At 39.7% G+C, this 21,551-nt stretch overlaps 1 protein-coding gene across 3 annotated transcripts in view; it reads right to left on the bottom strand.

The window, feature by feature from the left end:
- CASR (calcium sensing receptor) overlaps positions 1–21,551 on the bottom strand; it is a 79,670-nt gene that overhangs the window by 20,864 nt on the left and 37,255 nt on the right. For all 3 annotated transcript variants that reach the window (XM_025868924.2, XM_073894279.1, XM_073894275.1), the window contains 3 exons: positions 9,425–9,858; positions 6,836–7,142; positions 2,666–3,550 (listed from right to left, as the gene is read on the bottom strand). In XM_025868924.2, coding sequence (XP_025724709.1) covers positions 2,666–3,550; positions 6,836–7,142; positions 9,425–9,609 — 1,377 coding nt within the window. In that variant the 5' untranslated portion in view covers positions 9,610–9,858. The remainder of the gene's footprint in view (positions 1–2,665; positions 3,551–6,835; positions 7,143–9,424; positions 9,859–21,551) is intronic.

Genomic DNA, 21,551 nt, shown 5'->3' with positions numbered 1-21,551 from the left:
AAAGAGTTAAAACTTTGTGGTAGACAGTGGATACAGGAAACAAAAATTGATGGCCTTTCAGGTGTGGGATATGATCTAAGCAAAAATACTATGCCAAAACCTCATAAATGCTTTTGTGGGGAGGTGCTAGGCAGGTTGGCTTAAAGGAGAATTGAGAGAGATGGGGGTGGAATTCCAGGCTGAGATCTTTGGATTAGATTATATATAATGTACAGGTGATGGGTTTCCACGTAGGTCTTCATAATGAGAGTGAATAATTGTCGGTCCATCTCCTGATAGTTAGAGACAAGGCTTAAAGGAGACTTACAGCAAGTACACAGGACGTTTTGGCCAATGACCACATGTTATTCCTCCCTAGAGCTGCGACCCTATTTTCCTATCTGTCTCCTCTCCTGGAGGACTTGTGCCAGACTGTGTGTGAGCCAGGATGGCACATCTTAACCTGTACTTAACCTGTCAGCTGAGGTGTCTATGTGTTGGATCTTAATTTTGCCTGCTTTGTCTCTCCTTTTTCCTCCTTTTGGTAACAGCATCCTGATTTCCCTTTGGGGATCCACTCCCCTTCTTACTCTCAGTCTATATAGTTTGAAAGGATTCCACTCCTAGCTTCAGGGATGGATATGTGATTCTGGACTGGTCAATCAGTGTGGTTTCTGGGACTTTTACAGGAGATCATGGGAAGTAAGAGCCTAACAGTAAAGATTTTATGAGCCTGAAGCTACTATAGAGGCTGAAAACTGCTAACCATGAGGAATAAAGAACAGAGATGGAGATGAAAGCATCTACTTGTATCTGGAATACTTCTCCAATTTTCAATATTATGAACTGCTAATAATATGAGTTTCTTCTGTTTATGCCAATTTGGTTTGGGTTTTCTACTGTATGGCACTAAAAGTCCCAGTCTTGACTATAGCCTCCTTCTTACAGCTTTTTTCACGTATGCTGAAGCTTTGGTCTTGACCATCTGGATCTTACTTCCTTGTGTGGAGAGGAGCCACTGAAGAACAGAACTGTCAAATTATGTACTGGAAGTCTCTTTCCCCTTCAACCTCACCCTCATCCTGTAGGCTTTTCAAGAGCTGGAGTCTTCCTTTCAGGGGACATGGAAGGGAAGGGAGGAAAGACAACAGTATTTACTAAAATATTGTCCTTTCATTCCTCCCTCTTAAAACCTCTCCTTATCATTATGGCTCCTGAAGTCTTTTTTGTTTTTGACTGTGATTGGAACTCCCCGCTCCTTTTTTTTTTTTTTTTTTTTTTTTTTTTTGCTAGGGTGCAGGAAGCGGGTGGTGCAGTGCAAGGAAAGAAACTTTAAGTACCTCACAGAGATGAGAAACTTTAGCCAACAATGACATCTGAATGAGATTTTCCCTACACAAGAAGGGTTAAGAAGTACTTGTGGTCCTGGCTCATTGTACCACCCTAGACAGTCACTCCTGATCCCATGAGAGTCTCTAAAATGACTGACATAGGTTGTACATTCTTTGTTTCTTGGTATCTTTTCCCAAGGGTCTGTGGTAGTTGGTTTCTACATACACAGTTGTTGTAGTTACCATTTTTTAACCTAACTGATAGCTTAATTAGAGGCATACTGAAATACTACTATAATAATCACCATCTATTTAAAGCTTGAAAATTTATAAATTGCTCTCACATATGTCATCACATTTCGTAGGCTAGATATTAGGGCCATTTTACAGATGAAGAGACTGGCTTAAGGCAGTGGCTTGCCAGGGGTGATGCAGTTAGTATATGGGGAAGCTGGAGCTGAAGCTGGAGGCTGGGCCATTCAACTCATGTTCAGGAATGTCCCCTTCCCCTCTCCCTAACAACCATGCACTCTCTGATAGGTCAGTTTAGAACTGAGAAAAATACAAAAAGTATAAGACAAGGTTTGGTTGAAAAATCATGGTATGCAAGACATGGACAGCTATGTAGGATTTAAGTCAGGCAGACTTTTATCCTCAGAAGTTCTGTGAAATGAAAAAGATTATGATGTCTCTTTTATGTGTAATTCAAGTCAAAAATACAAAATAAAACTAAACCATAAAATGAGGGTAGGAGTTCCACCTTCACCTAACCATTTTCTATGATAACTACTTCAGTATTTCTTTTTGAAATATCCAATATCCAATCTTTTTAAGAAGAGTTTGTTTTTTTTTTCCCATGCCGTTGATTTGCTAGTGTCTTAAGCTTAGTTGGCTTACTGGGTTGTCCAGCACATTATATTGTAAATAATACTATGGTAATAGTGGCTAAACACAATAACACTAGTTTTATGCCCCTTAGTGCATGGAATATAATAGGTACTCAACAAATACTTGTTATAAGGGAACAATATCTGTAATTTAAGCATTGTAAAAATACTCCACACAGTATTAAATCTGTTCCAGGATATTTAAAAGCTTTTAGGGGCCATACTCTAGGTATTCTGAACCACTGGGCTAAAGATCCAAGGCTTTAAACAGATAATCAAGTTAAATGACTATTAATTTTGCAGAAGTCAGTTGCTCAGATGTTTGAAAAGGCAATTTGAATTCAAAGCTACGTATAGCAATGTCATTTAGATACTGCCTTTTTGAGGTAACCACTTTATCTGTCTTGCCTGGATCCACCCAACTCTGCCAAAATAGACAGTGAACTGCTATCTAAGTGAAGGATGTACCTGCCAAGCCTCAACCTTCTTGATATCTGCACAGGAACCGTTGGTGAAGAGCCCTCTTCCAGGTAAGCATGTGTATATATCTTGCAGGGCATGAGCAATGGAATAGACCGCTAAGTAGACATTGTAGGATATTCGTAAATGTGTATAATCCATGTAAGGGGTCTCCACGCTGCTGATGTTCTCATCCCCTGTACAAAGAGGTCGGAAGGCAGTGGAGCTGTTGCTTATCCTGCCACCACCTTCTTCATGACCTCTCAGGAAAGTGTCCATGGACAAAGGCCCTTTAGCACCTTCTTGGAGGTGGCAGTTAAATGTTTCTTCCCAAAACTCCTTGGCAAAACCATTGTGGATAGACTTCCTGGGATGGACTTTCTGCAGGAATTCCCGGAAACCTGGGATCTGCCCAGCCTTCAGAGCGAATCCAATGGTGCCCCCAACCACATGGAAGTACTCGGGCATGGCAATCAAGGAAGAACTGGCCCAAGCCTCACTGGCCAGCCAGATCCTCCCTGTGATATTGCGCCGGACGATCTCCTTAATGAGGGGTTCAAGGTCTGGGCCACTGGAGAAAACAACAATGACTTTGGCTGTGGAATTCTGGATCACCTCCACCACTTGCTGGATCTCTTCCTCATCAGAATACTGGGAGATGAGTTCACTGAAGTCGATGCAGATGTCCCTCTCCTCCGCTTCCTCGCGAAACTTCTCAATCCCTGGCCGTCCATAGTCATCATCAGCTGCAATTGTGCCCACCCAATTCCAGCGGAAATACTCAATAATGTCTGCCATGGCAGTGGCCTGGTGTTCATCATTGGGGATGGTACGGAGGAAGGACTTGAACTGATTCTTGTTGCTGAGGAGTCTGCTGGAGGAGGCATAGCTGACCTGGAAAGAACACAGGATGAATGAGTGCGTGAGGTACCAGTGAGGGAGGCTATGTGGAGGTGGTTTTTTGAGCATTCATGAATTTAATTTATCAAACATGCTGTTCATGGCAGTCAGGATGAAAGGGGGAAGACAGCCAGAATCTGTTATCTCCAGGGTGAGCATGAGCACTCAAGCATCTGTCTTTCAGGGAGCACCATAATTCCCAGTGGATGATTCTTCACAATGCTACCTTCAGAAATGGGTCTGGCCATAAAGTCAACCCAACAATAGTGGAATCTACTTATACTTTCAAAGAGTCTTTATACACTGTTCCATAGTCGCTCCTAACTTCCTCTGTGCTGCCTCATTGGTTATAATATATCCATGTACACATCTTTTTCCTGTTAGGTCCAGGTTCTGACCTAAACGTTTTAGCTTCCCCTTCACTATGATGAACACTTTGTCCATGACTCACTTCTGGAAGGAATGAGGTTCTTGAGAAACCCAAGGCTCTTCAGAGGAGCCCCAAGTGTCCTCTTTCCTATTCTGCCTGGTTTCTCTCTCCCAGCCTCCAGTTGTTCCCTCTCTTGGTAATGAAAGAGTGTTTAATATCTCTTGTTCTCCAGTTTTCTAGAGAGATTTTAAAGGAAACCAAGTTGAAAAAATTGGGGGGAATGTCCTTTTAATATCTCACCAGTTGAAATAATTAGTTTTCTATGTTCAGTGTTTTAAAATGAATTTTCCCTTTTTTAGATCTTTTTTTAAAATTTAAATTCAATTAGCCAACATATAGCACCATTAGTTTTTGACGTAGTGTTCAATGATTCATTAGTTGCATATAACACCCAGCGCTCATCACATCATGTGCCCTCCCTGATTTTTCCAATATATTCCTTCTTATCAATGAATAGTTTCTACATCAAAAATACGAAAGACATTGGTGTATGAAAGATCAGGGCCAGGGCACCTGGGTGGGCTCAGTTAGTTGAGCGTCTGACTCTTGATTTTGGCTCAGGTCATGATCTCAAGGTTGTGAGATCTTGCCCTGCAACGGGCTCCATGCTGGCCATGGAGCCTGCTTAAGATTCTCTCTTACCTCTCCCTCTACTCTCCCCTCTCCACCACCTCTAAAAAGCAAAACAAAACAAAACAAAACAAAACAAAAAAAACAAAAAAACCCCACCAGGGCCAACTTTGCTAAGGGGGCATGATTTTTCTGATAAGAGCTTTTGATTTTGGAAGTTGTAATATGAAATTGACAATTTTTTCTTTTATCAGAATAAGCCTCTTCTTGCTGTTATGAGAGTTCATGAGGTGTAGGTAGTTAGATTAAGTAATTTGTTGAGAGGTTATTGTTTTTACAGAGCTCTACTTGCAGACGCAAACAGCAGGCTTCTGAATCAGATGTTTGCAAATGAAAAACCTACTCAAATGTTTTGTAAATTCATCAATTATTGCTTACTTCTTCTTTTGAAAAGTGGGCTGAAAAGCACTTTAAAAGGATTAAAATTACAAACAAATATATCTACTATGGATATGTTTCTCTTAAAATAAAGTGGGGATAAGTACTACTTCATTACCTGTTCTCCCCACCAAAAAACAAAACAAAACAGAACAAAACAAAAAACCCTTAAAAGCACACAAAACTTTTTTTATTGTAAGAGGGGAGAATTTCATGAACGATTCAGAGAACTTCTAACCACAACTGTTCTAGCTGGTCTGCTTATTCCATCCACTTGGTGGCATGAGTGGCATAAGAAATACCGCTGGGCCTCTGCCCCCACGCAAGAGTGACTCCCAACTCTGCTGCAGATTAGGATTACCTCAGAAGCTTTCTAAAACTCCTGCCACCCAGGCTGCATCTCATATCAATTAAACCCAGATCTCTGGGGTGTGAAACCCAAGCATCGGTATTTTTAAAGCTCCCTGTATGATTCCAACATGCAGTCACTGCAGAGAACCACTGCTGTAGATACAAGTGACATTGTTTTGACTGAGACTTATTATGGTCTTCACTTTTGTAATTCAAATTTAGCTTAACCTCATCTTTCATCCAAACCACAAAGAATGAAAACCTTTACTTTGGGTTCTTTATTTACTTGGTGGCAATTACATCTTATGCCTGTTGGCTACAACAACTCACTTTAACTGTGTATTTAAAAAAGTTCTGTACAATATACCAAAATTATAAGATGTATATTTGCATATTGCCCAGCACATTTACTGATAAGAGCATTGTTAGATCATTTTGAGAAAAAGTTATAGAGCCAGGGCTTCCCCATGGGAAACACCTTTAATTCCCTGAAGTAAGGATTCGGGAAATGATGACAAGACTTTTTTTAGTTGCCATATGTATATAAATGGATAATGTCTATCACCAGAGAAATGGAGACTCCCAACATATAAATGTGAATTTATGAAAGGTACTCTTACAAATTTTAAATATTAAACATTGAAAATGATAAATCAATTATTTATAATTGAATTTAAAAAATTGTTATAAAGGACATTCACAATTGAGCTGATTGTCCCATCCGTGGACATTTAGGTTGTTTCCAATTTTTCACTATTATAAAATGATGTCATAGATCTATGAATATTAACATGCAAAAAGGTTTACTTCATGGGGGGAAGTATGCAACCTTGAATAAATGTTTATGATAGCACTTGTTTTAGTGAACTGTTTACTAGAATTTGAAAATACAGACATCTCCTCATCGAGGCTGAGTTCCTGCAAGGTGGACACTATTCATAGATGGTCTATAAGTATTTGTTGAATGAAATAGAGTACTTTCCATTTCTAGAATGTGCAAGACAATGATTAAGTTCCTGTTCTGTGAGAACATACACTCTGCTTCCCCCTGAGCTAAACTCTCAGCCAGAAGGTAGAGAGGTAGACTTTTAAGGGAATAGGATTAGGGACAGATATTTTGAGTTTGAAAGGTGGGATTTACATCACGTGGTCTCATTCTTTTTAGTATAGGCAGAAGAATGTCATTTACTAAAGGAAGGGAGTGAAAAATAAATAACTGAACACTTTGATAAAAAAGACAAAAAGTTTTATACACAGTATGTTTAAAAGAATTTTGGAAGAGTGTTGAAGGTTTAGTTGCCATGGTTGATGTTGGCGTCTCAGAATTCTGAAATGGTCATGGTACAGTGCCCTGACTAGTTAAAAGGTCTTCTATGCTAATGTAGAGCCGGAGGTAGGAAAATAGCAAGCTGCATGGACAGTGGGCATGGCAGCCCTTTGAGTCCTGATCCCTGCTTACACTGCTGCCCCATCTAAGAAGGCACGTATACCTGGGGGATGTAGAAGAGGCCCAGCAGGTTTGCCACTGCCGTGGAAATGCCTGAGCCAGTTGCTCCCACCACAGCGATGGTAGAGGGGATATGCTCTGAGCAGTTGCAGAACTCGTCAAGGTTCAGAGAATCAATTTTATTCTGTGCCACAAAACTCAGGGTGGCCTCCAAGGCTTTAGAAACGGTGTTGCAAGTGTCAAATATTCTGTATCCCAGTGTCATGTTGGGAAGAAGGGCTGGGCTGCTGTTGATTTCCTCGATGGCAAATATCATTGCTTGTAACCAACGAAACCCGCGGAAATTGTACCTGGAAGAAAGAAGAAATGGAAGAAAATGGGAGGCTTTCTGGTCAGTCGCTTGAGAGTAGGGACTGGGCAAAGCTGGGTTTGAATCAGGCTCTATTACTCTGGTTTCATGATCTGTTCTTTGAGACTCAGAGTTCTCTCTGTCAAATGGGGACAGTGCCTACCTCATATGGTGGCTGTGAAATGAGATAATTATGCAAAATTCTCAGAATGGTGCCTTACACAGAGGGAGTGATGATAGCAAAGACTGTTACTAGTAATAGAATGAATAATTTGTATCTGCTTCGTCCAGCAGAGTTTGAAGTTGCTGATGTGAAGTATTAAAAATAATACAGAGATTAAAAGAAAGGATTAGGGAAAATATAAGTAAGATTAGGATTTTAATAGGTGGGAGCCTAAAAATAACTTCAGGTTGGCCGAGTCACAAATTTAGATTATGACATTACTGGAGGTCAAAGGGGAAAGGGAAATGATGGGCCTCATCTTTGTAAACTAACAAACATATATAGGAGGGCTATTTACAAACAGTGGTTATTCCTGGGTGGGGGAGCAATGGGTTTTAAAATTGTGAGCTTTTGCTTTATTTATGTATTCTGTTTTTAAAAAATGAGCATGTATTGCTTTTCAAAGAACATTATTTTAAATAAATATCAAGCAAATTTAACAAAGAGAAGTAGGGTCAGCGACATAGTTTTCAGTCTCCCAGAATTAGGCTAGGTAAGTGTGAGGGCTAGACAAGTGTGCTGAATCAGTGCATCAGTGCCCAAAGCAAGAAATGGAACAACTCCGCAGGTTCCTTCTCTACCTGGTAAGTTACAGTGACTCAATGACAGGAGGTAAGAAGTACAGTTTGCTATACTCCACTGTATTGTTTAGGTTCCTAACTTTTAATGTGACATTTTCTCCTAGTCATTTTCTTTATGTTTCCATCATTTTTTTTGGTTTAGCTATTTGTTTTAAACATGCAAAGAGAGATTATAGAATATTTCTTTACATAAAACACTTATACTGCTTTTGCTATCTTTCTTTAATATAATTTTAAAAATATAGTATTTCAGGGCTTCTTGCTTGATCTTACATATATACGTAGCACACACACAACTCTGTCCAGTAGGGCACAACAAAAGGATATTTGTCCACATGGGTTATATGAGGGATATAATCAGCATAATGGAAATTCTGTACTTAGTTTTTCTGTATTCATGAGAAAATGTGAAAATGTTATCTAATTTTCCAGCTTCCATTAGAAACATGAACAGAAATCAGTTTTGTTGGTGTAATTGTATTTTTCATTTTCATTTTACAGCAATCAGGAAGAGCAGGAAAAAAATGCTGGATCCCTTCTGAACATTGCAAGTCTTAGAGAGAAAGTGGTATTTTCTCTTAGAAATGGGGTAAAAACTTGGGGTGCAGTCATGGTCTCCAATATCCTGGTGATGGGAGGTGATATACAGTCCATTCTACTCTGCAGAAGTCAGATCTTGTTTGAAGGAATTGTGCCTAATTCTAGATGCCGTATCATAGTCATGATAAATTAGGGAGCATTAGATGGAGGGCAATGAGAATGGTGAGGGGTCTAGAAATCATGTCATGAAGTAATTGTTCAGAAAACCGAGACTCAGGCCTGGAAAAGAAGTGATTCAGTGGGACATGTTAGCTGTCTTCCAATGGCTGAAGAGAGAGTTCAGTGAGACACTTAAGATAGATTCTGTGTTTTCTTCATTGGTGTCAAGCATATTCTGTGTTAAGCAGCAGGATTTCAGCCTTCTATAAGAAGGACTTCCAAAATCCTGCAGGCTGCATTTTGAAGATGCCTGGATCATGCCAACCACTGAGGTTTCTTTCAACTTTAAAATCCTTTTTTAAAAACAGTGAGAGTGACGCAGCCAACACTCAGGTATTACTGACCTTAACACCTAGGGCACTTAAGGTAAATGGGAGATTTTACTACTCAGGTTTGCAAGCCCTATAGTAAATTTCCTTCTAGGTCCTTAGTCTTTCATTCGGCAACACTTCTGCCAGATGAACAATGACAATTCAGTTACCAAGTGACTGGACACATACCCCAGCAGGCCATGGATTTTTTTTACTCAACATTTTTGACATTTTACTATTTGAAAAATTTCTTTTAGAAAGGGGTGGTGGTGGAATAATTTCAGCATGACTACCAATCACCATTTTTGAAAAGAGAGAACCAAGTTTGAAAAAATTACTTTGGGTTTGGTACAGTTTTTCTACAACCACCAGAAGAGAAGAGACTCTTTGACTTGGCTCCTTTCTTTACCTGATACATTCCACAGACTCCGGCCTTGACTTCAGATCTTGATCTTTGGCTGCTACTCCAAAATGAATAGGAAAGAGTCCCCCGAGGATAATGTCCCCTTTCTTCTGGGCTCGTTGGTCAGGCCCATAGGCAGAAGTGCACCAGGTGATTGCCAAGAAGATCAAACAACATCTATTAAACGCCATAGTTATGCTTTTTCTCCGGGGGGTGGGGGGGGGGACAAGAGTGCTGGTGGTTTGGGGGCCCCTGGAACTTTGCCCCTTGGTGCGGTTCACTCTCTGTAGTGGGGGCACATGTCTACAGAGTGATTAATAACAGAACGGAGGCTGTGGGGTTTGAATATCCATTTCTGCCTTTCCCATTGCAGACTAGTAAGGTGGGTGGTCCTTGAGTCTTTAGAAGCCACATCATGGAAAGGGTGTCTGCGATGCTTTCTAAAAGAAAAGAGACAAAATGAATTCAGCTAAGCCTAAATCCCATCTCATTATGATGACTGCAACTGACATGGCTTAGAATTTCCATTTAGAGAGGCTGAGGGGTAGCAGGAGGGGAAGGCATGACTTAGAGTCTCATTTTTATAGCACTTAATGTAAGATACAGAAAACTTTACTTGCAATATTGGAGAAGGACTGTGTTCAGTTGTGAGGCCACATTTTAAAGAGGTCATTGATAAGCTAAGGCCTCCACTGATGTTGCTGGATTTTAATTCATTCATTCTTCTGCGTGAATAATGCATGGAATTTTCTTAGTAGAAGCAGTTCCTTGCATTATTGTAATATAAATGATATTTTATTCAGCACCTATGTTCTTATAGAAAATACAGAATGAGTCCTATTTATGTTTAAATCTGGCTTTGAATAAAAAAAAAGTCAGAAAAGGCCATTTGTTCTTTATTCTTTACTATGGTAGACTCCCTTTTTTGTACCTTCTTATCACAGATCTCTGGTTTCAGTTTATAATATGACACTCCATAAACCTTTGAGGAATAGTTCTTGTAAAGGATGCAGATAAATCAAAGGTCAGATTGTGTTGATAAGGCTCAACAGCTGGATCGGGGGAAAAGTTCTTCTGTTAGGAAATCTTTGTTCTTCTCTACACTCTCTCACTCACTTTCTGGGTCAATTACCAACGATATGTTGATGTTGGGTAACTATACAGCTTCTCCTGAGTTTCAGAGCCAGCACTGAACTGTCAGCTGGCCATCTCCACCTGGATGACAGGTGTTTCCAACTTGAGAGGCTCTAAACTCACCTTCCTCCCAAACTTGTTACTTCATTGTTTTTTAATCTCAGCAAAGGATGCACCATCCACAAAAACACAAAATAAGGAGTCATCCTAGCCTCCTCCCTCTTCTCATCATTGCCTTTCATACTCAGACAACCTCCAAGACCTGTAGATTGTGCTTCCCAAATCTCTGGAATCCATCTACTCCTTTCCATTTCCAAAGCCATCTTAAGCCTGCCAGCATTTTGTATCTGGATTTCTACAACTATTTCCCAATAGGCTTTCCTGCCTCCAGTTGCATCCCTTTGCAATCTGCCTTTGCAAATCTTTGGATGCCATGGAACATGTGGTTTGGAGCCCAGGCTCTGAAGTTAAATCTGGCTTTGAATCATAGTTTCACTGTTTTCTAACATATGACTTTGGTAAAGTCATTTTCTTTGATCTCAATAAAATAAAGCATGGAGGGCCATTAACATAGTGTAATTAGTAAACTCACAGAAAATGCTAGCTGTGATCCAATTTCACTCTTGGTGATCTTCTCTTTGAACTCCATGCTCCAGTCATCCCAAAATTCCTTCAGTTCCTCAAGTGCACCAGGCCTTCTGTAAAATCCCCAGACCTCACATATGCTGTTCCCCCACCTTGGTCCCTCTGGCCTAAACTTTGCCTGGAAAACATCTATTTATCTTTCAGTTTTTAGGTGCTCATAACCACGGGCTGTAGCTTCGCAAACTGGAGCCTTTGTGTGAATGGAGGAAAGAACTCCTCTGGGCCAGACACAGCCCTGCACTAAGGCATCCATCTTGGGAGTGGAGCATAGCCTGGATCTCCACCCACACTAACCCCTCAGTTGTACAGTGAGCAACTTACAGGACTCTTCAAGGAGGCCTTCCCTGGACCCTCAGACTAGGCAGGTCCACCTGGTATAATCTTTTACATCTTGGATCTTGGAGTTCTCCTCTTAGGAGATTTTTCATATTTGACTGTAATTACATGCATAAATGTCTGATTCCAGAGCCCAAACCCTTAATCATTGTCACATGCTGCCTCTTGCCCTTTAGGCACCCCACCTCCTCCAATAGCCATTCTAGCAGAAGCTACTGGGCCCCATGTGGAAGAAGTACCCCCACAGACACTCAACATTCATGGAATTGTCTCCAATAATGTCTGAACATCCATGATCCATCCAGAACTACCTGGAGTAGTTTTCTGACTCCAGGCCTGCATTTAGATTTTTGGCTTCATTTCTTGGACCTTGGTCATGCATTCATTCATACATTTAATAAGTACATGTGTTAAGGACCGGGAATATAAAGGTAACAAACATATGCATGTTCCCTGCCCTCAGGAACTCCCAGTCCAGTAGGCAGGCACACTGGTGTAGAGGATCAGAATTTACCTCAACATTCAGAAGTGAAAAAAAAGATATTATAACTTTGGTTTCAAGAACTAAATGTAGCTGTGCTCCCTAGCACTTAGCCCAGTGTCTGCACTAGTAACTGCTAAATAAATGTTTGAATGAATGCATACAAAAAAGAAAGCACTTTGGAAGGAGACAGAAACTTGCATTTATTGGACCAGGCCTTGTGTCATGTCCTTTAAACATCCAATGTATTTTAAATTTCGCAACTGCAGTACCAACTCCATTTTCTAGATGGGGGAATAGATTCTCCATATATTCAGCTTACTCAAGTGAGAAATTCTGGCACTTGAATTAAGAATGCCTCAAGAACTAAGAATTTTAAGGAGTCCCGAGTAGTGTACTGAATTAGGAGAGGGAACATTATTACTGGTTAAGGTAGGTCACTAAGACCTGTAAAATTTTCCTTGTGAAAGATTAACTACTTGGAGTTTATTAACTTAATTAGTCCATTCAAAAGAAAATTCATGGCAAGAAGTAATAGATCAAGGAGAGATTTCAGGTCAATTTACAGCAGTTAACTCCACCAGTCTAATGCAGTCTCCAAACTGCCCTTTTTAAGTCCAATTACGAGGGCCTAATTTGCTTTAAAGCTAAATCATTCTAGATCCTCCCTCTCCCTTTCCTCCAATATCCAACCACTTTGTCCTGCTGATTCTACCATCTTTCTCCCCCCTGCCTTCCCCTTTTGACTGCCGTTGCCACTGCCTTACCCAGACTCCCACTGCCCCTTAATTTCCTTATTGCAAAAGCTCTCTTTTTCTTCTCCCTCACTCCTGTGAGGAGTGACAGAGCAGTGACAGATAGTGTCATTGATAGTGACAGAGCAGTACCAACTGTGATCATAGCACAGTGGATTAACAATTGGAGTTCATCATTGTGACTTCAGCTTGCAGGAATCAGAATACAATAGTCCTTGAAGAGTCAAATAACACTTCAGTTGCAGTATCTGCAGTGGAGACATCTGATTGTATTGCTAGTGTCTGTACTCCTTTTATGCCACACTAAAATCGTTTTTAGCTGGACATGTCGTTATCCAAAATAAAAACCATTTTCCCCAACTTCCTTTATAATCACGTGTGGCCAGTGGGATGTAAGCTGAAGTGCCTCTGGCAGCCTCCAAGAAACTGCTTAGGAGTTAGTGTTTGTCCTTTGTCCCTTCATCCCTCTTCCTTCGTTCTGCTGCATGGAGGTCTAGGTGACAGTTGGAGTCCATCATGACCCAGGCACCCTATCTTAGGGAATGATGGTACCATGAGCTGATGATTTCATGGAGCAGAACCTCTGTATCAGACTGTTTCCGGACTTTTACATGACAGATAAAAAAAGCTTCTAGCTTGTTTAAGCCATTGTTATATTTCTTCTTTCTGTAGCTATATTAACAGTATCTATCCATGAGTTGCAAGTAAACTCATTTGTTTTCCTTACTATAAGTTCATTTCATTTAAATCATATATAATCATGTTTGCCCTCCTGCAAAAAGTATTGTAAACACAAGCTGAAGCTAGTATTTGTTCTTCATCTCAATGGCAAATATATTTGGAAGAAGAAATGACCCGTGTACCACCTGGTTTTACATTTAGAAGGTCCTTGAAATCACGAGGAGTGTTGTAGTGCTAACAGATGACTGATCGTTGAGTTCCTAATCCAAGAGATGTGGGATGGAAGGTCAGGGCAGACTGGTCTATGGCTCCATAGGTTTATTAATTTGTAAATCCATGCAATTATTTATTCATTCAAAAACATTTATTGAGCTCCCCTATGTGTTAGACATTAGGGAGTGCGAGGCACCCAGGAGAGAAAGTTGAGATTGTTGTCTTCAAGGTACTCATGGTTTAAAAGGAGACAAGGATATGTATTATAGGTACAGTGATGTAAGTGCTAGAAAGAGGCATGAAGTAGGTGTTGAGGGAGTACAGAGGCAGGAGATAACTGCCAGGAGAATAAATTCAAAGTGGGGGCCAGAATCTTCCTGAGGGTATGGCCTGTCTCTTCTCATCCCTGTAGCTTGGCACCCAGCACAATGCCTAGAACTTAGTATGTGCTCCACAAATATTTGCTGAATGAAAATGAATGAAGCATGACCAGTAAAAACCAGGGGTTGGTTAGGCAATTGTAGGACAAAACAGAGAAGGGGTGGCGTTCCCAGCACTGAACAGGGAACCTGGTACTGAAAAGTGTCAATATCTGTTGAACTTGCATTTGTCCCCAAAGTTCCAGAGTCAAGGGTGAATTGACAGGATAGAAGGGCAAGGTTAGAAGGCAACATTGCAACATTTCAATTTCCATCAAAGTAAAAAACCACCTTGGCTCTTGCCCCTTGGCTTTAACATTTCCAGAAATTGTGTAACTCTAGAGAAGAATGATTTTACCTACATTTCAACCAGATAAAACCGAAGCATAGACCTCTAAACATAAAACCACTCAGAAATAAATAATAAATAAATAAATAAATAAAACCACTCAGTAAGTTAGAGGCATGGCAAGCTCAAAAACTACAATTTGTTGATTCCTAGGCTGCAGACATAAAAATTCTAAGTTGCCTAGAAAAAAGGTGGTTATGAAACCAAAATTGATTTCCAGTAGAAATCATTTATCTACATAGGGTGAGTACATTGATTTGTCTGTGATTTATTGTACTATAACCTTTGCCCTCTTTTGTCATACTGATCATAAAGAACAGTAACAGTAAGGTGCAAAGCCACCATTGCAGAAAGGTGAAATGTGTATATTTTAATGAGGGTGAATAGGGAAAAACCTGAGAAAGTTCAACCAGTAACCACAAAACCCGTGTACGTGGCTCTGGTTACAGCTTTACCTCTTGCTGAGGACACATCCACAATGTGGATTTTTATATGCACCTGGTGTGCATTTGCTGAAGAATTAGGGACATCTTATCTGTCATCATTAATGTGACCATCCTCAGGTCTGTGTCACACTTCATTCCTTCTGTATTAAAGCAAGGGACATCTTGTTTTAAAATGAGGGCCCTCTTTCAGCACTGGTGGGAACATAAGCTGCCGAGTCACACTCGGCTGCCTCCCTCCAGCCGGGCTTGCTGTTCGCCCTCCAGCTGCACAGGTTCTTACCCTCCATCTCCCTGACGACAGGTGTGACTTTTGGAGAGTCCATGCCTCATTTAGCCCTGGTAATGGCTTAATTGAGTCGGAAAAATGCAAGGACAGGAGCGTGATAAAAACCAGCTGAGCTGGGTTCCTGTTAGTCACTGGAAAAAGCTATCAAGGAAGGGAGGAGAAAGGATGAACAAGAGTGGGGAGGAGCAGCATGGGGTGTCAAGCAAAATGGGGAGAAAGAACCAAGACAAAGCAAATAAAGGAGATAAGTAGGAGAGGAAATGAACACTCATTAATGTTGTACTATGAGCTCCGTGACAACATGGCCTGGTCTGTCCCGTTCATGGCCCAGAACCCAGAGGGGCTCCATAAATGATTAGGTGAATGAATATATATGTGGGCTGCCCACATCACAGTAAACCATCTTAGGAGTTTATAAAGCTATCTCAAGAAGAAGGAAAAAGACAGAAAAAGAAAAAAAGAAATAGAATGGGAGCTGAGGGAAGGTGAAAAATTCAAGGTTAAAAAATGACGAGAAATGCTTATTCTCTGCTGTAGAGTCTTATGAGTTGAAATGTGTGCTGGCTTTGGGATTTGACATTGTCAATGCCTGGTTTTCAAAACAGGATGGAGTGAGTTCCTGGGGACACAGGCCATGAGTTAAGAAATTTCTTGTCCTGAAATGATTCCCTGCATGCCTTAAGTAAGCTCTGCTGATGGATGTGTGGACACCTTTGGACTTAATTAAATGATTCAGGTGAAAAGCAAAGACATGCAACTCATGTTTTTATAAAGAAAAAATGCCAGAGCTTCAAGTCCTATATGAAAAAAATATTTCTGTGGAATAATGTCCTGGTATTACCTTGCAAAACTGCAAGGAACCCTGATTAGCCAGGTGTTTTTCAGCCTGGTGTCCCAAGATGTGCTATTACAGTGTCCTTGGGTAAAGTAAGTTTGGGAATTGATGTACACTCTGTGCCACAAGGACACATTTGCCTCCCAAAGGCTCTGAAAAGTCCTGCAGTAAAGATAACTTTAATCCACTCATTCCCAAATTTATTTCAGCATGGAACTTTTGTTAACAATGCTGTGAAACACAGGTTTGGGAAATGTTAACCTCATGGAAAGCATAAAATCCTTCACTGGAGCTTCCCCGGTCTCTCTGGATGCATTTTTGAATGGGGAGGTATGTCTGTCCCTCACTGGGCATAGCATTTCTTGTAATCCCAGGAATGAAATTCCAAAGGGTAGGATTGGAAAGGAAGGACTGAGGGGGTGGGGGTAGATAATGCTGATGCATACTCCAGTCATTTTCTGATCTCAGGCATAGATGTTTAGGCTCTCTTCTCCTGCAGGATGTCTCTACGGCACTCAGCAAGCTTGTACACCAAGGCTCTCTCCCTCCCACTTGCAGCAACTCTGGCCTAGAATAGTGTTCTCCTACAAAGACCTTTAGAACATGCAGGGGTGTGCTGGTAAACTGGCTCTCTGGAGGCAAAAATAAAAGAGAGAGAGAGAGAGAGAAGGAAAAAAAATGAAAGAAAAAATGACCTGATTTGTATATCTGTAATGTATTTGAATATTCCCACCACGGCAGATTTCAAGCTACCAGTGATTTAACAACCAACTTGCAAAACTCCTTGCTATGTAACCATTGGCTCCCATGGGCTAGTAGAGGAAGCCCGTTGCAACATACTGTTGGGACACAGCTCCACGCAAATGGAAATACGGTCTTTGGAAAAACTGGCCCCAGTTATTTTATGGGCATTATGAATCTTCTCTTTCCTCCCGTTTCCCTCTCTGCTCCGCCTGCTAGGAAAGCTGAAGGCAAATTTGACGCCCAGTTCTAGATAACATAGAAACCAAAGAGTGCATTTTTGTGTTCTAACATTACTCAACATACCACTTTTTCTTCCTGTGCTTATTTCACCCCCATTTCCTCACCCTATTACATCTTTCATTTGTATAAGCAATGATAGAGTTAATATAAACACAAAAACAAACATATATCGGGGGTTTTGCTATGGGGAATAAGAAGCGTCCCCAGAGAAGACTCCCTGTGCAGTTAGGAGGAGGGGGTCTGGGAAAGCCATTCTTGCCTCAGGAACTGAGTGGGTAGATTTTAGCAGCTGTTTTGGGAGACCAGGTCATCAATCTACACTGGGTGTTATATGCAACTAATGAATCGTTGAACGCTACATCAAAAACTAATGATGTACTATGTATTGGCTGATTGAACATAATTAAAAAAATAAAAAATAAAATGTGGAATTTTAGAGGTAGAAGGGACCTGGGAAGCATAACTGGTTCACACTGAAACCTTCTGACACCTCCGTGTTTGGATCATGGTGGCCACTCTTATCAAGTGTAAGAGTTGGAATTCAGAACCCACAGAAAAACCTGTGTGACATTCAGCAATGAAAGGGAAGGGAAGTCATTTTCTTGTTTCCTCTGATTTGTCAGTGCACCCTAGTGTTGTCTTAATAATAGCATTTTAGGTTTTTAGGAGACAAAACTTACTTTCATTTTCAGCATAAAAACTATTATGGGAATTCCTGGAGTTTTAACTGGCCCTTAGATGCATAGAGTTGGATTAATCATATTCCTTGGTTGGTGAGATATCCTCACCATTGGTCCGTGCCTGCTCCATTTTAATTTAAGTTATTTTTATTTTTATTTATGAAACATTTTTTCTGTTCCTGTATCTTTCCCATTATTCTATCAGAGTTTTGGGCTTTCTCCCGTCAAATTTGAAGAGTTCTTTATATATTGTGGATATTAGCCCTTAAGCTAATACCACACCTTAAGCTGTGAGATATGCTACAAATATTTTCATCTAATTTGGCAGTTATTTGACTTTATTTTACCATGCAACTTTAAAAAACATTTTTATGTGGTCAAATTTATGAATTATTTCCCTTATTGCCCCTGGATTTTGAATTAATGTTAGAAAGCTTTTCCCTACACTGAGTTTATAGAGGAGCTCACCATATTTTTTCCACTTTAATTTATTAATTTATTTTCTACCTTATTTATTTATTTATTTATTTATTTATTTATTTATTTATTTATTTTACATTTAGTTTCCTGATCAGTGTGGAGTTTATTTCTGTGTATTGGTATGAGATATGGGTCTGGTTTTACCTTTGTTTCCAAGTGGCTACCTAGTTGTGCCAGCAACATTTATTAAAAAGCTCATCTTAAAATAAATAAGAAAATAAATAGCCCATCTTTGCTTCTGTGGTTGAAGATGCCACCTTTACCTATTCTATTCTTGTCTGTGTGGCTGTTCTTATGGGCAGTGGCAGCAACACCCTGTTTTTGTTTTTGTTTCTAAGTAGGCTCCACGCCCAACATGAAACCCACCATGAGGCTTGAACTCACGACCCTGAGATCAAGACTTATGCTGAGATGAAGAGTCGTACTCTTAACCTACCGAGCCATGCAGATGTCCCAGTAGGACCCTGTTTTAATGATGGGGACGCATAGTATAGTTTAATACCTGGTAGGACTAGTCTACATTTATAGTTTTTATTTCTTAGTGTGTTCTAGGTTAGTCCTGCATGCTTGCTTTTCCTTATAAACTTTGGCATCAACTTGTCCAGCTCCATAAAAAAAGCTTGTAGATATTTTTATGGGGATTGTGTTATATTGACATCTTTATGGTGTTGAGTTATCTTATCCAAGCACTTTAAGGATGCCTTTCCTTTTGTTTCAAGTCTAATTTCGTGTCTTTCAAGAGTGTTTCCTCTCATTGGTTTTGAACATTTTTGTTAAATTTATTCCTAAGTATTTAATTATCTTTGTTGCTATTATAAATGGGGTTTTCTTTACCATTATGTCCTCTAGCTGATTATTATTTGTGTTTATGGAAGCTGTTGATTTTTGTATGTTGATTATATATATTGATACCTAACTGAGAGTTCCTTTATTATTTATTAGCTCCATTGCTCATTGATTCTCTGGTATTGTCTGGAGATATTTTTACTTTTTTTATTGAGATAGAATTGACATATAACATTGTATTAGTTTCAGGTGCACAATATAATGATTTGATATTTGTGTGTATTGTGAAATGATCACCACAATAAGTCTAGTTAACATCCATCACCACACATAGTTACAAGTTTTTTCCTTGTGATGAGAATTTTTAAGATCTACTCTCTTAGCAACTTTCAAATATACAATACAGTATTATTAACTATAGTCACCATGTTGTACATTACATCTGATGACTTATTTATTTTGTAACTGGAAGTTTATACCTTTTGACCACCTTCACCCACTTTTATTTCTTTATTTCTAAGTTATTTTTAATAGTGAATAAGCATCCCAAAGAACAATAGTAGTACCCTACCTGTAGGTTCCCCTCCTGCATCCTGAGCTCCTGCGTCTTTCCCACCAAAGAAACATCATCCTGAACCACACGTTCATCACTTCTTTGCTTTCCTCTCCATCCCCTCCAACCCCTGCTTTAAAAAATCTTTTTAAATCATGATAAAGACTGGGAGGATACACATCAAAATGTTGAGTGATTTGTTCTCAGTGGTAGAATTATGGATTTCTTTCCTGTTTTGATTTTTGTTTTTGAAACTTAAAAAAAGGTATTATTTTTTAAATCAGAAAAGATGTTACTGCAAAACATTATTGAAAAAGTTGGGATATGGGGTGCCTGGGTGGCTCAGTCATTAAGCGTCTGCCTTCGGCTCAGGTCATGATCCCAGAGTCCTGGGATCGAGCCCCACATCAGGCTCCCTGCTCAGGAGGAAGCCTGCTTCTCCCTCTCCCACTCCCCCTGCTTCTTGTGTTCCTTCTCTCGCTGTCTCTCTCTGTCAAATAAATAAATAAAATCTTAAAAAAAAAAGGTTGGGATATGCTTATTTAAATTTTCCTTATCCCACATAAATTCATAATAAAAATAAGGTTGCCTAAGGAAGAAAAAATAAAAGGATGGCTATGTAAATAGACATAAACATTAAACATGAAGGTAAAACATTGCAAAAATGATTTTACTATCTAGTCATACTATATATACTTTGAAATACATTTTGAAAAATATGCTTATGGGTACTATTTCTTCATATCTTCCATTCTTTTTAAATAAAATTTTTACCTCCCTTTTCTCTTTTCTCTCTCAAACTTTTAATTGAAATATAAGACATCAAGACATATACACAAGTGAATTTTCACAATGTAAACACATCCATGAAGCCAGCATCCAAGAAACTAGATTGAGAAATAGAACCAGAGCCCCAGAGGCCCCACTCATGCCTTCTCCCAGTCATTATCCTCATCCAAGGTAACCAGTAGCCTGACTTTTACCATCACAAATCAGTTTTCCATGTTTTTGAACTTTATATACATGCAATTATGTAGTATATACTCTTTTGTCTCTGGCTTCTTTTTTTTTTTTTTCAAGATTTTATTTATTTATTTGATAGAGAGAGACAGCGAGAGCGGGAACACAAGCAGGGGGAGTGCGAGAGGGAGAAGCAGGCTTCCCCTGGAGCAGGGAGCCCAATGCGGGTCTTGATCCCAGGACCCTGGGATCGTGGCCTGAGCCCAAGGCAGACGCTTAACGACTGAGCCACCCAGGCGCCCCTCTGGCTTCTTTTTTTCAATGTATGTTTGCAAGATTCATCTATATTGTTTTGTGTAACCACGGTCTGCTTTTTCTCACTATTGTATAGTATTTTTATATGATTATATTGCACGTTATATATCCATTCCCCTGTTAATGAACAGGTTTTTTAAAAAAGATTTTATTTATTCATTTTGAGAGAGAGAGAGAGCACACAAGCAGGGGGAGGGGCAGAGGGAGAAGGAGAAAATCAAGCTGACTCCACACTAAGCACAGTGCCTGATACAGGGCTAGATGCCATGACCCTGAGACCATGACCTGAGCCAAAATCAAGAATCGGACGTTTAATCGACTGAGCCACCCAGGTGCCCCACAGTTTGGGTTTTAATGAATAGTGCTGCTGTGAACATTCTTGAATATGGCTTTTTGTGAAATATGTTGAGTACATGCCTGAAGTGGGATTGCTGGGTCATAGAGTTTGTATATGTTTAACTTAGTAGGTAATACCAAAAAGTTTTTCAAATGGTTGTAACCAGTTTATCTTCCCGTCAGCTGTATATGAGAATTTCCACTGATCCATATCCTTGCCAGCCTGTGAATATTGCCAGTCTTTTTCACTGCAGTCATCTGTTTTCCTTTTATATGGTTATGTTGTATTTACCTGTATTCTTAAGAAGCATTAAAATTTTTTAGTTGTTTTAAACATTATAAAAGGGCATCATGCTATATGTAATCTTCTGAGACTTACTTTTTTCACTTAGTATTATATTCATATGATTCACCTATATTATTATCTGTGACTATAGTTCATCATTTTGACTGCTATAT

This window comes from Callorhinus ursinus, unplaced genomic scaffold (genome assembly GCF_003265705.2).
Source record: "Callorhinus ursinus isolate GAN/ISIS: 27379988/994484 unplaced genomic scaffold, GSC_fseal_2.0 scaffold1, whole genome shotgun sequence".
In the NCBI taxonomy this organism is placed as follows: domain Eukaryota; kingdom Metazoa; phylum Chordata; class Mammalia; order Carnivora; family Otariidae; genus Callorhinus; species Callorhinus ursinus.
The sequence above is the reverse complement of the archived record's forward strand: the minus strand, read 5'-3'. Positions and strand labels throughout refer to the sequence as shown.